The sequence below is a fragment of the Fibroporia radiculosa genome (assembly GCF_000313525.1).
Source record: "Fibroporia radiculosa TFFH 294 genomic supercontigs, scaffold7739, whole genome shotgun sequence".
NCBI classification, from domain to species: domain Eukaryota; kingdom Fungi; phylum Basidiomycota; class Agaricomycetes; order Polyporales; family Fibroporiaceae; genus Fibroporia; species Fibroporia radiculosa.
The window spans coordinates 20,988-36,587 of record NW_012133448.1 but is presented as its reverse complement, the minus strand read 5'-3'; the positions used below and the strand labels follow the sequence as shown (position 1 = coordinate 36,587).

The following is a 15,600-nucleotide window of genomic DNA, read 5'->3' as shown; positions in this document are numbered from 1 at the left end:
CAGCCGCCGACATCTGGCCGGCGGGTGGCGTGTGTTGGTGCCTGTTGATACAGCATGCCTCAATACCCTACCTGCGCCATGTGGATCTCGGCATTGTGTACCTCCGTCAAGTTTCTTTCGTTCTGACTCCCACAAATGGCGCCCTGCTTCCCATCGCTGCTCCAACATTGACCGTCCCCTGGTCCGCGTAGGTCGGCGTTGCTGTCAGGAGAACCGCGACGGGGGCGATGAGTGCTCATTTGGAACGCATTGATGATGAAATATAGACCTAGTCTGACCAAGTCGGGCTTTACGTTCTCGGCGGCGAGGCAGATCGTCGCGAGTGCGCTCTCCATATTCTCCACCCTCCGGTACCGAACAAGGCGATGGTGCGAACCACACTCAAACATAGTGCCACTGCTACCGGGGATTGGGATCTTTGTATCTGGTGTCGAGTTCTATCACTCTTTTTGATGTATCCCCCCGTGAAGGCTTGTCTCAGTACGACGTGGGTATGGTGATGGCCTGAGCGGAAGGTAGCTCCTCCCTAGTGTGTCCCCGCGTACTATCAAACATCGAGCTATTTAGGACGTATTATCCGGATTGAACTACGTCAGGAGACCATTCACCCATTTTAGATGGAAACAACGTCTGTCATGTATGGCAACTGATGTGCTGCAAGTGATGCGCTTATGGTACACAGTACAACGCCATTCGGTTGCCGAGTCATTTTCGCGCACCCACAGAACTTTTCCTATCACCCTGTGTATCGGGGCGCACATTTGAAGTCGACTGGTAAGCTTCGAATCATTCCTACAGACATCATTCTTGTGCTTCAATCCCTGTTTTTTTGTCCTCCCCAAGAACACCTATAACGTGTAATGCTGTGCTACCAATATCTCATCACCCTTCCGTGTCCAAGGATGCGCCGGATCGTTGAAGGTGACCGAGCGTGTTCACTGCCCCAGAAAATCAGATAGAATTCTGTAATTGAACCACACGTACGTATACAGTTCCACTTTTGCTCCGGTGCACGACGGACTGATGTCAATTTCTCTGTTTATGTGACAGATCTCGAGAGCAATTTGTAGATGGAATGTTACACAAGGGTCCGGGACAAAGAACGGACAAACTGGAAGGATATGTGTCCATGATCGTGTGTTCCCGTCCGTGATGCTAGACAAGAAGCTCTATGCGTCTCGTGCAGTAGCACCGCTTTGACCACATTCAAGATGGGCACAGGGAGTGCAGTGTCCTCCAAGTTGCTCGCTTCCAGGTCCATCCAAGCTAATCTAAGTGTGAACTATCACGCGTCTTTGTGGAACTATATTGGTGCGAAACGTCAACTCGGGTTGCATCAGCCGTCCTTAATGCCGATCATTAAGCACATGTCACCTTAATTCGAAAGCGAGAGGCACACAGGTGCCACGATTCAATGGTCCACTTCAGGCAATGAAGTTCAACATCCTGAGGGTACCGCACATCGTGGATGCGCGTGTGACAGGTGTATATGGAGGACTATTATACTTTGGCCAGTCGATCTGGGTTTATATCCGTGATGCTCATTTATCTGGCTTTGCTATCATCGTCCTTCGCTATCGTCTTCTAATGCCAGTGCTCCTCTCGTGTCTATCCAGACCTGTATGCGCTGGATCTTCGGCGACTTGGACGTCGGCACTGTGTGTGTTTGGCACTAATCGACTCTAAAAAAGCAACGACTGGTCAGAATTTGCTCGTCAATAGATATCTGATGTGAATAAGACTCAAATATAGACAAATGTAAGGTTTCCGGAATCGCCGTAGCAAACATATTGACTGTACTCGTAATATTTAGTTTAGGCTGAGAAGAGCATGGAGCGCACTATATACGAAGCAAAGTATACAATTCAATACGCTAGTGGATATCAGTGAACATCATAATATGCTGCGTATACTAGAGCTGTATACCGACGAGAATAAATGCGGCTTTGATACATCTAGCTTCATGAAAGTTCGTTGAGGTGTCGTGAGTTTCGTGGCCATTCGTTACCAGGTCGCGTCAATTTCTAGAGAGGTTTAGTGTCCAAACTTCGCCCGGTGGCGAACGAGAGCATCCAACCTAACGAAAACCCGCTCACAACGCTCGCACGTCACCTCCATCATGCGGAGGTGCACGGCGCGGATGTGCTTGATGAAGTTACCCCTCTGCACTTGTGTCCTGCACTGCCTCCACCGGCACACCATGTGCTTCTTCGCGCTGTCCTCGTCACTTGCACCATCATCCGCGGCATGGCACTCCTCAAAGTGGCGGCGGACGCCACTCACCGAGGGGTCGTCGAGCTGCGCGTTACATCCGGCCCACTCGCAGATCTTCCTCGCTGTCACAGGCTCGTCCTTGGGACCCTGGGGATCATTGCCGGGCTCGTGGGTGTCTACGATGTGGCCTGGATGGAGGGCATGAGGGCTTCCGGGCCACTGTGCATATGGTGTAGAGGAGTGCTCCAGATTACGAGGGGGTGCAAACGCACTCTCGTCCAATACCTTTGTCGCTTCCAAGGTCGCGGCAGCCAGGGCGTCCAGTCCTGGAACAAGTGTCCCCCACGTATTCTGAGGCATGATGTTGGTGCAGACGGACGGTCCTGCAACTCCTACTTGTGGCGCGGGCATACGATCATGACCGGCAGTCATCGACGGCGCACTGCCCGCCGCTGCCATTGTACACCTTGAGTCGATTACAGATGGATAGATTGCACTTTGGGGGAACGCGATTGAGTTCATATGGGCCCCGATGGCTACTCGGGCAGACACCGCGGAGTTCCAGTTATTGGGTGGGACGAAATGCGGCGTGTCCCGTTCAGAGGGATATGGGACAGATCCTGTCGGGATCGTCTGTTCTGTGCCTGACCGGGGGACTGATGCGGCATCTTGGAGTAGGCCTTTGTAGTATTCAAGGGCTCGATCCTGCAATGTGCCCACACCGGATCGTCTGAAACATGGAAATCTCATGGGACCGGAAAGCAGACGAAAAATCCATCATTGCGCACCCTGAAGCACGCAGCGGGCATCTAGCACCGGGGCGTAGCGAATCCAACGTATAATTACTATCGTAGCCCGCATGAGCATTATTGTAGTCCGGAGGAAGACCGGTGTCGATCAAGCGTCTGTGATCGCGCACATAGCGGGTGCTCCTGGTGGAATAAATTGGGAATAATAAGTAACAAAAACTTGGGCTCGTACACATGCACTGCACTTACATGTCAGAATGATCAGCACTAGTCTGTCCAGACCGGTATGACTCGAAATGACGTAGAGAACCTCGAAGGGTATCTCGATATCCCTGAAAAAGGCCATTGTCCAAAACGGGAAGGAAGCCCCCTTTGCTGATCTCCTCATCCTGCACTATGGGCATGTTGTCGGCGGGAAGATCCGGATAGGTGCAAGCACTCGTCTCGCCAACTTGAAGTCGCTGCTGCTCAGAGAATAGGTGATTGGAGACGACGCGAGGATCTCTGTGGAAAATCAGCATCAGCAAACTACTCGTGCTGCAATGATAGGCACGCTGCGATCCACGAAGTATCGTCATTGAATAAAGCATAAAAATTCATCTGCTGAATGGTGGTGCTTCTACCACGATTCATGCCAATCGTCAAGGAACCATGGTAAACACGAAGGCCGAGAATTGGAAATACACACGTAGTTCTGTTTGTAACTCCCGGTGTAAATTTAATGAACAATGGGTAGTCCCTGTAGAATGCAGTAGCGTCTTTAGGGGTCATTCAGCGAGAATTAATAACGAAGAGCGCACTGAGGCTGATTCAGCATATCCTCCCAACCAACCGTCCGACTACTCATTGGAAGCGCAGGGTATGTTGAGATACAGTATAATGGTGTGCAAGTTAATGCCTGAGGCCTGGATTAATGGCGGAAGGCCGTCATTTATAAGCACTCGGTCTGTGGGGCTTTGAACTCTAAAATGGCCATATGACAATGACGTTCCGGCGGGCCGGCAGTCTAAGCATAGAGCAACATCCATGTCAAGTAAAACGGCAGCACTTGTGGAGAGGTCTCCAAATCACACAAAAGCAGTGTAACACAGCGCTCTCTGTCAATGGGAAAGTCCCGTAGTCCACCAATACATAGCCCTAAGATACACCGTATTTCAAGCGTGCTGATTGGACTATCTGACAATGAACAGCGTCAATCCAGGGTTGCATACGCTTGGAAATTTGAAGCCTCAGTATCATGTACCTAGGTCACAGGTTTTTGAACAGCAAAATGCCTTACCAAGGCATATCAGTATGGTCCTGCGCAGCTCAGCTGTGGACGTTGTGAGAAATGAGGCGCTATCCCTGGCTATGGATGGGGCATGTCGCATGTCCACAAGATGGAGTTGAGGATCAGACATTGCGGCCTAGGCTCTGCAACGACTGCAGCAGGCGTCGTGCATGTGTCGGAGACTTCGAGGCGTTAGTAGACGCTCTTGCCTCGGCATATTACAATTCGCGCCTACTTGAATTGTCTCCCGTAGAAAACCCTGAGGACGTGTTGCGTAATGATCAAGAAGCCATTTACTCTCAACTCTCGAACAACTAGCTCACTAAACCCAGTTCCAATCCCAGCATAGACAAGAATAGTGGCTGCGGAGGATTTCACGATGCGCTCAGCTACACAATGCAGGCGCCGTGCAGCGCACGGCCTTTATGTCCACATGGAGTCCCCAGAATAAGGAGGCTTGGACGAGGAAGCTAAAGGGAGAGCCGGAGCCGCCATAAGCGCTCGAGGTACGAGGCAGTGTATTAGAACTTACTCGGTGATCATCGATACATATGGTCGGCCCGAGCCCACTCTGACGGTTCGTTGTATCCCACCCCCAGTCACCCCATACACCCTGGACAGCCGCATGAAGAAGCAACGCATAAGAGCAATCTTCTGACATCATCACTTCATGATCCATGGAAGAAGGCCCTACCTGTGGATCGTTAGAATGCTGCACACTCCAGGAATAAGTAAAAAGATTTTGGATGGCAACCGGACGTATCCTGAACACATCAAAGGGGCTCACCAGCTAGTTAAGTTCAGTCATTAGACTTGGATGTTCCATCCAAAGGAGACACTTTCAGTTCACGCAGGATTGGGAGTGCCTAGTTACGAATATTTGAACCAAGTATAACACAGTACTTCATCCAAATCACGATTTATGACGGATATCAAGTCGCGGCTGAGTCGTCATTGTGCGCTGGAAAATTGAAGGTCAATTGATCAGTTATCATTAAGTGGGTATGGAAAGTGCTTATCATAGAGACTCATAAGGAAATATCACACCCACCACTATCGTAGAACTGAGATGTGTTGCCAACAACAAGTGAGACTTAAATGGGTTGGAAGGCTTGCCGCCACTCGTCGACGACGGCCGATGGCCTGAATTAGGCGCTCCCCTGGCGCCTGTGCGTCTTTCCTCACCGCGGCCACTATCTGCCGTTCGCTCTCAAATGATACTGTTCTTGGTATCGCGAACTATTTCGATCTGGCTGGTGCAAGCAGCATTGCCGTCTCGTTGATAACACACAGCGCACGTCTTCCCTTTCTCGTTGACAGCTCGGCGACTTGCATCTTCTGGGAGAGAATTACCGCGGGCAGGCGGTGGCCGCTATCGGATGCGCGTTTACACGTCCTTGTCCTCAATGGTGTATCGGCCATGATCAGATACACGAAGGAGATGACTGGCGTGTGCATTGGGTCGCACGAAGTAGAGCTTCTGGCGTAATAGTTTCATATGTCAGTATCTTGCTACTATCCACGCCTCTTCGAATAACAGCCATCGTACGCCGTTACCATCAAGTCACAGACCTTGACCGACCCCAGAGACAACCTTTCGAAGCTTCGAAGCTCCCGTTCACTGTTCAGCTGACACCGAATCTGATGCTCACCAAGCGGTGAATTCTGCTCCTGCATCGTGTGCCACGAGTGGGGTCCTTGGTACGTGAAGGACCCGGTATGCCGTATACGTCTGTTGAACATCGACCTTCATTCATAGTCAATGCGATAGCGTCAGCTTCACGGCTGTGTACATTGAATTCGGAATATCTCAGCGTCTCTCTCTTCTCCATGAGGAGGCTGCCCGTGCGTCATGCCCTGCCGCAATCGTCCACGAGGTCGAAATCCCGTATCTCCTCCGCTGGCTCATACGATGATCCGCCATCGCCTATGCCAAGAGGTCATTTGAATGGCAAGTGCTTTTGGAGTGCGCTCGTGGACTTGCCCAACGCAATGGCTGCAGGCGTGCACAATCAATCAACGGCGGTGTTCATCTTCATTCGTGACGTGCCTCCTTTTCCCAACTCTAAACCCTCTCGCCCGAACCTCGGACCGGGCACATGTAGTGCGGCGATGATCCGTAGTTGCACGCTCTGACGTTTTGTGCGATGCAGCTGCGGCCTAAATGAGCTTTATGATATACAGGTACAAACCCGGCTCTGACCCACTTTTGCCGCTCAGATCCATTGAATCGTTCAAGCTGCCCTCGCTTCGAAAGCGGTATCCGGTGTTATCGATATGTGGAGTGGGGCCCGCAGGCACGCTGGCATTTAGGCGCGGAGAGACATGTTAGTACAAGTGCGCCACTAACACCGCCTGCGCAGTCCGCCAATTTATCCATACTTGACATTTTGCATCATATACTGACAAGTGTGATCTTTGCGACAGTGGCTGGCAACTCCGTGTCACATCCCAAGAAAGAGTACTTTGCTCTTCGCTCAGGGACCTGTGGAGCAAAGGCATCGATGCGGAATCTCAATTGACCAGCTGACCATTCTGTGTGATCGTGATATCAATCCACGAGTGCGCAATTGTAACTACGTTATATGTCGAGCTGACTGTTAGTGCCTGCGCCAGGATAACGGCATTGCGCATGATTGGGAGGACTATGTTTCGCCGCGCAGGGCTTGTGGGGTCCCCTGCGCATGTCAACGAGACAACGTGCCTCAGGCACGCTGTTTATTGACTGTCTTCTTTGTTCGTGCGTGACCCCAGAGCAGTGGGCTGGCGGCAAAAGCTCTCATCGTCGCCCGGCGGCACGCCCATCGGCGCTCACGGGGTCACGGATCACAATAGCCAATCTCGTATGCGATGATCCGCTTGAGATCCCGGGTGCCGCTGGAGTCCCCGGACGTGCCGTAACGTGCGCAGGGTATTTCGCGCATTGGCCGGGACCCGGCGCGAGGCGGAGCCCATATGTGGTAAGACTCTTGGCGGCGGGCATTGTGCCGCCTGCGCTCTGCTGATTGTACTCGGTGTAAGGGGTTTTTTTTAGCTGCGACTTTTCAGCGATCATGCTTGGATGACGTGTCACGCCTTCAGAAGATGTCGATTGTGACATGGTGTATCTGGGTCGTGGCTGCCCCGTCGGTGTATAAATACTGCGGATAACTTGGTCGTGAAATCAGGCAGTTCGTCTTTCGCTTCATTTCCTATTACGCGTTCTTTCTTCTCCAGCACGCTTCTTCCTCTTCCTCTCTGTTCATACTCGTTCCCCATATATACATTGTCAGGTAAGTATTGTATGTCTCTCGTTGTCGTCATATTCACCCACAATCGTCTAGTTGCGTCATACCCACGAGATGTCATTATTCATATCCCACAACTCCCCGGAGATGGGATGCTGCCCTCACGTTCACCCCGACATACATGCTCACACCTACGCTCATACTCACACTCACACCTTAATCCATACCTACAACCATGCCTCCATCCATACTTGCAACCATGCTCACGACTATGCCTATACCCACACCCATACCCGTACCCATACCCATGACCATCCCCTCACCTCCAATCCAAGCCACACCCTCGTGCGTAATGCCGAGTGAGTCCGTTTCTTCCAGCCGCTTCCCCTCTGATCCGATCCACCCGTCCACCCAGACTCGTGCACCCTGCGCGCACGCCCTGCCTCTGGGGCGACGGGACGTGCCACATCGCACTGGACGACCTCTCCCCCGCAGGGCTGACGCGCCATCTTAAAGCGTTCCATTTCACCTCGCACGGGGACCCGTGGGGAAACAAGCGCCGCGGATTGTGCGCGTGGGGCGCACACTGCGACGCGCAGGAGATGAACTTTGAGAGCTTTGGGAAGCACGTCGCCGCGGTGCACCTGCGCAGCACCGCGCAGCGCTGCCCGTGGTGCGGACGCGGTTTCGCGCGTGCAGACACGCTTGCGCGCCACATGCTCGGGACGTGTCCGTATGCGGAGGAGTGAGCATCCGGCGCGGGAGGTGTACACGTGCGCGTTGATGCGGCAGGGAGTCCGGTCTATTTGCGGCTGTGCTTACCTGCGTCGCTGAATGTCATTTGAATCTACGCGGGGAAGGTTCTACCGGCCGTGGTGCGTCTGGCTGTAATCAACGTTAGGAGTGCGGGAATCTTTCTACTTCAAAATTGAGCAAGCAACAAACAAGGTCAAAAGAGAGAGGTCAGCAGGCAACTCCTAGAGCGCGGTCTCCAGCAAGGGTGTAAGGCTACTAGCGTAATTGCGCTCCAGAAGTCTGACACTAGCAGCTAACAAGATGAGTGGAAAAAGGAGGGAGATGTGCAAGAGTAGCATGTCATAGTATATGGCACAGGTACGTATTACAAGGTGCGATTGCGTTAGCACGGAGAGTTTGCTGAAAGCCAAGACTTACTAAATAGTATCGGGCGCGCCGATAGTGGGCAACACGCGTGCAGTGCCACTGCGTTCAAGTTCCGGTGGCGTCGGCACCCTGCACGCTGCAACGCGACCCGTATCCACGTGTGCTGCGAAAAGCCAATCCCCCGATCCGGATAGCTCCAGGGTCTCCGCAACGATCACGATGTCGATACGTGCTGTTCGATTCCGGTGCGGGTACGCAACGGTGCTGCGGAGCCCGCTGCCGCTCAGGGTCTCGACCGGGCTCGGCACGACATACAATGCCATCAAATATTTACAGCGAATTTGAAAGTTATCATATCTACGCCACCCTTCTCCCGTGTGCGTGTGCATGAGGCGGCGCACATGCTGCTTAGTCGCTGGCAGTATCCAATATCAATTCTTTCCTGCTTCCATGAAACGCTCAGACCTTTCTCGGTTACTCTCTTTTTTTTTTTGGCGAGACTTCACAAATGGGCTTCCGAAATCTTCCTTCCTTATATGCACAGAGCCTCCATTCTGATGACTTTCGCTCGATGCGATGATGAATCGGCGAGTCTAGGAAGTAGGCTAGTGGTATCGATCAGTCGGAAGACATCGGGCAATGCACAAGGTTCATGGAGGCCCGCATAGAGCTGGTACGTTTCTGTTTTCCATGTCCGCTCTAAAGAAGTCGCTCCGATGTGATCGTCGCGACACTACAGCATCGTATCACTGTGATAGTTCTGTACGCAATATCTCGTGCTGAGTTCTCTGCTCCATGCCGATTGCGAATGGGCTGATCATGCAGTGTCGTTGGAGCGGCCCAGCTTGATGATCTCCTCCAGCCCGATTTCATTACTGACTTGATTGATTCCGCAGTGACGTTGGTATGGTTCTCGTACGGTGTCTCCGCAACGTTCTCTTCGGCTTCCTGGCACCCTGGCTGCCCATGCGGTGTTATCGCCGCCTTGTAGGCACAAGGAACCCAGTGCAGCAGATTCGGAACAAGAAATCGGCATCGCGACACGGCGTGGACTGCAGCGCACAACGGTCCTGTTGCACAAATGCATATGAAGGAGGAACCGAACGACTTGTCATAAACACAATAGCAGTATATCAAGTCGCGGTAACTCAGCCCCAGAAGCGCCCTAGTGCGGAAAACGTGCGCGAACGATGTACGGATGCAGATGGAGCGCGGGTCGCCAAGAGAACGGTCAAAATGAAAACAAGGTTCCCTTGTTCAATGACAAGTATGTGCTATCTTATAACAGTACAACAGATTATGGTACAAATAACGGAGAGGCACCTGGCCAGGTCAATGGCCGGCGGTAAAATACAATAGTGTTACAGGAACTTTCCAGGTAGTAATTGTACAATAGCATGAGTGCGCTTTCGCGATTCGATAGTCGATAGTGAATAATGGATAATTTGGTAGTTTAAAAGTTGAGGATGGAATACGCCGCGTGCACGGGCGGTTCGGCGGTCTACGTCGCAAGAGGGGAGGGAATACAGGGTAGTGTAGGGCGTCAGTCAAGAAGAGAGAAGGCGGGCGGAAATTGAGTCCCGAGCCGGATCGGAGATCGAGAAGCGGGAAAAAAGCGGGGGATCATGATCCGTGGGATGGTGGAGGCGAAGGAGGATATGAGAGTGTGGCATAGCAATACGGCAACGACGTCCACAACGAGCAGGTGCGCTGCACCGACGCGGAGCTGCTGGTACCCCCGTGCCGAACAAGATCGAACGCACCGGTGCACAGAGCGGGGACAGGGACGGTGCCGGTTCACGGCCACGGGCGTTGTTCGCAGTAGAGCTCCAGGTGTCTCTCCAGAAGACCCGCACGGCCGACGTCGCGGTGGCATCGCGGGCATTCGACGCGCACGCGAAGGTGGACGGCGGCGACGTGCTTCCCGAGGCTTGCGTTTGCCATCTCCTTGCCGCAGCCCGTGGCGCCACCCCAAACACAATGGGCGCGGGCGCGCTTGTCCCACGGTACGTGTGGGGTAGGCGTGAGGTGGTACGCGCGGAGGTGGCGCATGAGGCCGGATGCGGAGGTGTCGTCGAGCAGGACGCCACACGCGTCGCCCCAGCGGCACGGGACGCGCTGGCCGAGCAACATGTCATACTCTTCGGGGGAGAGCGCAGGAGTGGCATGCGGCATGTAGGGACTATACATGGTTCTGTTTAAAAGGTGGGCGTTAGCACAGGCGGATCGGTAGGGAAAGCAGCAAGCGGAAACATACGGTGCTCCGAAACAATATCGGCGGTCGAAAGACCAACGCTGGATTGAGAAGGTATGGTGTAATAATCTTACGCGTCTCGGACGCGTATGAAGAAGCAGATGTGCTGAGAAGAATGTATGGGTTCAGACAAATGTGACGCACCGTGCCGAGGCTTATATGTCTGTGCGACGAGCCCCAAATGAAAAGGCAATGCCATCACAACGCTCCAGACGCGTTTCTTTTGCGGCGCAGCTTCCCTGAAAACAAAAAAGGTGTTGTGAGGTCCGGTATTTGTAAGTTTCCTTACTACGTTTATGGCCGTCGCGAAGCGTGCAATGGGCGAACAAGGCTGCCAGCTTGTGGTATAGGCGCCAGACGCACGCATGCGGACCACGTGCACGTGGATATCGCGAGGCAAATAATTAAATCACAAGGCGGTGCTCACCTCGATTCACTCTGTTCGCGACTTTGTTTCGTCCGCCTTGTAGACGTAACCAAATCCTCCGGCCGTTGTCAATTTGGTAGCCCTTGTGCACCACTGGTGAAATTCGACCCACTCTGACCGTCCGATCGCAAATTTTGGCAACGGCGGAGTACGTGCGGGGGAAGCGTCCCCGGGAGCAGTTGCGAGTTTTATGGAAGCACAGGTATGCTGTTGCACGTTTCTGCAGCGTGCGTTAGCCTGATCAACAGAATATACACCACCATATGTCTTGCGCCTGGACTCGGGATGTTACTCGGTCGAGACCTGCTGTCTATGATCCACCAGTAGCACCCTGCATGTGTCGCATAGCCCAGCACAGGATCGCTGCCCATCTAGCCATATCGAGGTGCACGCATGCAAAAGTCTCTGTCTGTGGATGTTTAGGAAAGAGACCTAAGAGTGCTGGCGCGCAGAACTAGTGTGGTGGCGCACGGTACGTGTGATGGGCCAGCCGTCATCGTGGTGAGACAGCACACCCGTTGATCTCGTTACGTGGACCGAAGCTGACTCGTGCCTCGTCGCCAAAGCAGAGCCCTGGATGACGCCCTGCGAGAAATTTTCAGAGCGCCGGCTGGGGAGACGCGCAGGACTCGCCGACGGGTGCGGGAATTCTTTGTCGGCGCTGGTGAACGGACAGACGCAGGCCTCGTTCACCCACAAGTGCACCTTGAAGGAACTTGGGTACCTCAGGTGGTATACCCGTTCATAGATTTGTCAAGGGCTTTTGAATGGCTTAGAAATGAGCCCGTTCTCTCGCTCAGCGCAAAGGACTTCGTCGAGGCTCGGATGTTCGTCGTGCGTAGGCGTGTCTCGCAGCTTCGCGGATCTCACTCCACGATCGCTGTGATCGACTTTGATCATGGGTGGTTGCTCCTCCGATCAATTCGCTCGTTTGCCTCCACTGCGCTCTCTGTGACGAGCGACTCTCCATCCGCGGTTTATCCGCGACGCTCAGGGGGCAATCTGGATCGCTAACCGGCCTTTGATCGTGCCGACACTCCTCTCTTCTATCGCGATGCCAGTTTACGCGCCGCGTGGTCAGTCTCGCAGGGACGCTAGTCTCCCTCCATTCCAAGCATTTTGCAACATCAGGATTTTGAATCGATGCCCAGGCAAGTGGCTGCTTATTGCCCTATTCCAAAGTGCTGGCTGGACTCATGAGCGAGCTTACCGCCCAACGTAGCCCGAGGGTCGTCAACCGCGCATTTGCAGACGTCAGGAGCTGGCTGGCCTAGGCACCGATACCACCCATCAAAGAACAATCACCACCAGGAAATTAGATCGCAATCTTCCGGTCACCATCGATGAGATCCTCAAGTAATGTTCCTCCGTACGGTTGCCCTACTGTACCAGAATGTATCTAAGATGCGACATTTCGCATTGTCCAAAGCGTTTCAGAGGCGCCCATTTAGGCGCCTAGTGCCAATCCTTCTCACGTGTTCGCTGGAGCTGGAGCTTGCTGTCCCGGACAGCGTTCAAAGCCCCACCTGCGGTGAAGAGCAAGAGATCCCTACTGTTGACATATCAAGCTGGCCATCAAAACCATCCGGTCGAGCTCATCACAATGCAGAGATGCCTTTTTCAAGTGTATGGACATGCTCGATCTTTCCGTTTCTGCTGCAGACGCCTTGCTTGCACTGGGTCTCGAGCCTCACGCACAGTAAGCGCTCAATTGCATTCCAGGGTCCTGGTTGATCATGGCAGTCTGCCCAACGCCAAAATTCCAAATATGAAATTCTCAAAACCACCCTGGTACAGCAGGGCAACTGGGGTTCGGTCACCGTTGGTGGTGTGGAGTCGTTCAACCGCTGGCACCAAGGACGGTGTGCACAGGATAGAGCGTCTCATGGGTAGTGCAGCGCACAGCCAGATGGAGCGGGTATAGCGTAAGTCCAAGATTCCTCTTTCCAATCTACGGAGAGGCTGGCTGGAACAGGATCGCTCTATCCGGAGGCAAACCCTTGCTGGCCCTTGGCAAACGTTCCGCAAAGCAATACTGAGCCGGGGACTATCACCCCTCGCGCTGTAGACGCAGCGGAAGCTCGCGTCGGACTCGTTGCTCCGAGCTTCATCCGAACCCCCCGATCAATGTGACGATAGGATCTGTTGTACTTTCGACGTTTCATTTCGCCCTCCGCGCGTCCCTGCACATCCTTGCCCTGTTGGCTCACAGCCGCGACGTGACGGGACCGGCGACCATGTGACATGGGCCATGTGAGCGGAGAAAATTTCGCGGGTCTGCCGGAATAGGGAGCGTGCGTGCAGACGTCGCCAGGCGGCGCATCCCCGCCAACTCTGAATCCGATCCGTCAGACGTAATAGCATGGGCAGTGCGTGGCCTTCATTGCATGCGCTGTCCCTTACGGATTACCACTGGGCGGTTCCCCCACTCTGGCGATCACAAGACGTCACTGCAAATAACGCATCCCGTCTCGCCGAGGTTATGCTCCGCCCTGAATGCCTACTTGCGCATCCATGAAATCATGAAGACAACATGGAGATCGAGACCTCGTCACGCCGAAATGGATGTCGAAGACGATTACAGCAGCCACTCGTCAGATTCTCGCCGTCCAACCTCGGAAGTACAGTCGTTACAATCGAACTACGCCGCACCAAGTATAGAGTGACAGAAGCCAGCATTGAGCTCTGCATGACCGAGATGCCGAGTGGTGGGGACAGCCTACTTGGTAGCCAGCGATGGTACTCTGTCATTGCCGTAATCACGATGCGTCGCGGGAGCCGGGGCCCAACTTGGGCGTGACGTTCGACAGCCCGATAGCCGACGTCGACGCTTCAGGGTGTCGAATTTGGCTGCTGGCTTGAACGCTCCCGGGACGCACTGATCATTCCCGTCGTCAGCTGCAATCGCTCGTCAGCTGCAAGCGCTCGTCAGACTGGTGCGTGCGCGGCTTCCCTCTATTCTCCCGCGCGCGACAGTCCATCACCGGCAGCCTGGTCTATCGCTATCACGATATGCCGCTGCAGGGACGTCAAATTCATCCTCATGGCTGGGTTATCCTCCGTTTTCCGCCGTGGGCTGGTGCAGAAGCCCCGGGGGGGAGGCGGCGGCAACGACGACGACAACGTCAAGGGAGCGGAGGGGAAATGCTCTGCCCGTTGCGGGTGGCGCTCGACGGTGGATGGTAGGCGGCGGCGGCATAGTGCGGCCAGAGCCGGGTGTGCACGCGCGAGCATTCACATGTCCGTAGTATTGCCGGAGGCAAAGCGGTGCTGGAGTCACGTTACGTGCCCTCGAATTAGGCTTCGGAGCATCTGCTTAGGTTCGCGGGGAAGGGACAGTCGTAGTGCAATCTTCCACCCAGCCTAGCCGCCGAGAGCCAACCACTTGCCTAATCACGCTGTCCCTGATGCTGTGATCGTGCTGGGTCCGGACTTGCTCCGCGCTCGGCCCTCGCGCCTCTATATAGCTTTCACCCGTCTTGCGCGTTGCAGATCCAGCCTGTGGCGTACCCCCTCCCGCCCCGTCCCGCCTTTCTCGCATTCGCCATGGACTATTCCCCCTCTCTCGCAGAACTCTACTACCAAGACTCCCAGCCGCCATACCCCTCTGCTAGCGGCAGGTCTGCACTCCCCCCTCCATCCTCTGCGCGCGCATCGCTGACGGGCTCGTCTGGCAGTGTGTTCCCCTTCGATACCGGCTTTCGCCCCGACGCATATGCGTACCACACAGCGACACCCCCGATCGTAGGCGGAGCATCCCAGGCCTATCCAGCCCTCCTCGGTTCGAACCCCGGCCTAGCAACCGCATCCACCTTTTCGTCCGCGGCGGGTGCGCCTGACCACTTGTGCGTCCGCTCTGTGTCCGGCTGTGTATATAGCGCGCTGACGACTCTGCTCCCCTCCGACAGCAGTGCGACGCAAGCAGACGGGTACCGCTCTGAGCTCTGCTCCGCCCTCGGCACCAGCCAGCCAGTCTATGCCGACATGTTCATGAGGTGGGTCTTACCCGCGCTGTTCCCTGAAGCGCCAAGGCCGCCGCTGACCTCTTTGTGTCTACGTAGCGACGCGCCATTCGCCTTTGCGCCTGACGCACGGCCGCACCTCACCTCGCCCGCTGCACACGCCCCGTGAGTGTTGTCCTGCTCGCCGGCTATCTTGACATTGAACGCCATCCTGCCGCTGTCAGGTTAGCCGCACACCCCGCGCCGCCGCTGGCAGATCGGTGGGATCAGTATGATATGCATGCATTCCGTCCGCCACGGACGCTCGGGCATGCTGCGCGCGCGGCGGGCTCCCAGGGACACGCGCACGCGGGGGCGCACGGACGTGTGCCTGCA

At 54.6% G+C, this 15,600-nt stretch overlaps 4 protein-coding genes across 4 annotated transcripts; 2 read left to right on the top strand and 2 right to left on the bottom strand.

The window, feature by feature from the left end:
• Nucleotides 1–2,034: 2,034 nt before the first annotated feature.
• On the bottom strand, nt 2,035–3,367 carry FIBRA_06513 (uncharacterized protein; the record flags this gene model as incomplete). Its single annotated transcript, XM_012328234.1, has 3 exons — nt 2,035–2,944; nt 3,003–3,146; nt 3,213–3,367. 3 exons carry the CDS (start codon nt 3,365–3,367, stop codon nt 2,035–2,037), a joined length of 1,209 nt encoding a protein of 402 aa, XP_012183624.1.
• Nucleotides 3,368–7,695: 4,328 nt separating this feature from the next.
• FIBRA_06512 (uncharacterized protein) lies at nt 7,696–8,209 on the top strand (the record flags this gene model as incomplete). Its single annotated transcript, XM_012328233.1, has 2 exons — nt 7,696–7,805; nt 7,876–8,209. 2 exons carry the CDS (start codon nt 7,696–7,698, stop codon nt 8,207–8,209), a joined length of 444 nt encoding a protein of 147 aa, XP_012183623.1.
• Nucleotides 8,210–10,379: 2,170 nt separating this feature from the next.
• Nucleotides 10,380–10,757, bottom strand: FIBRA_06511 (uncharacterized protein; the record flags this gene model as incomplete). Its single annotated transcript, XM_012328232.1, has 1 exon — nt 10,380–10,757. One exon carries the CDS (start codon nt 10,755–10,757, stop codon nt 10,380–10,382), a length of 378 nt encoding a protein of 125 aa, XP_012183622.1.
• Nucleotides 10,758–14,809: 4,052 nt separating this feature from the next.
• Nucleotides 14,810–15,394, top strand: FIBRA_06510 (uncharacterized protein; the record flags this gene model as incomplete). The annotated part of the gene is made up of 3 exons (XM_012328231.1): nt 14,810–15,108; nt 15,172–15,258; nt 15,325–15,394. 3 exons carry the CDS (start codon nt 14,810–14,812, stop codon nt 15,392–15,394), a joined length of 456 nt encoding a protein of 151 aa, XP_012183621.1.
• Nucleotides 15,395–15,600: the final 206 nt, after the last annotated feature.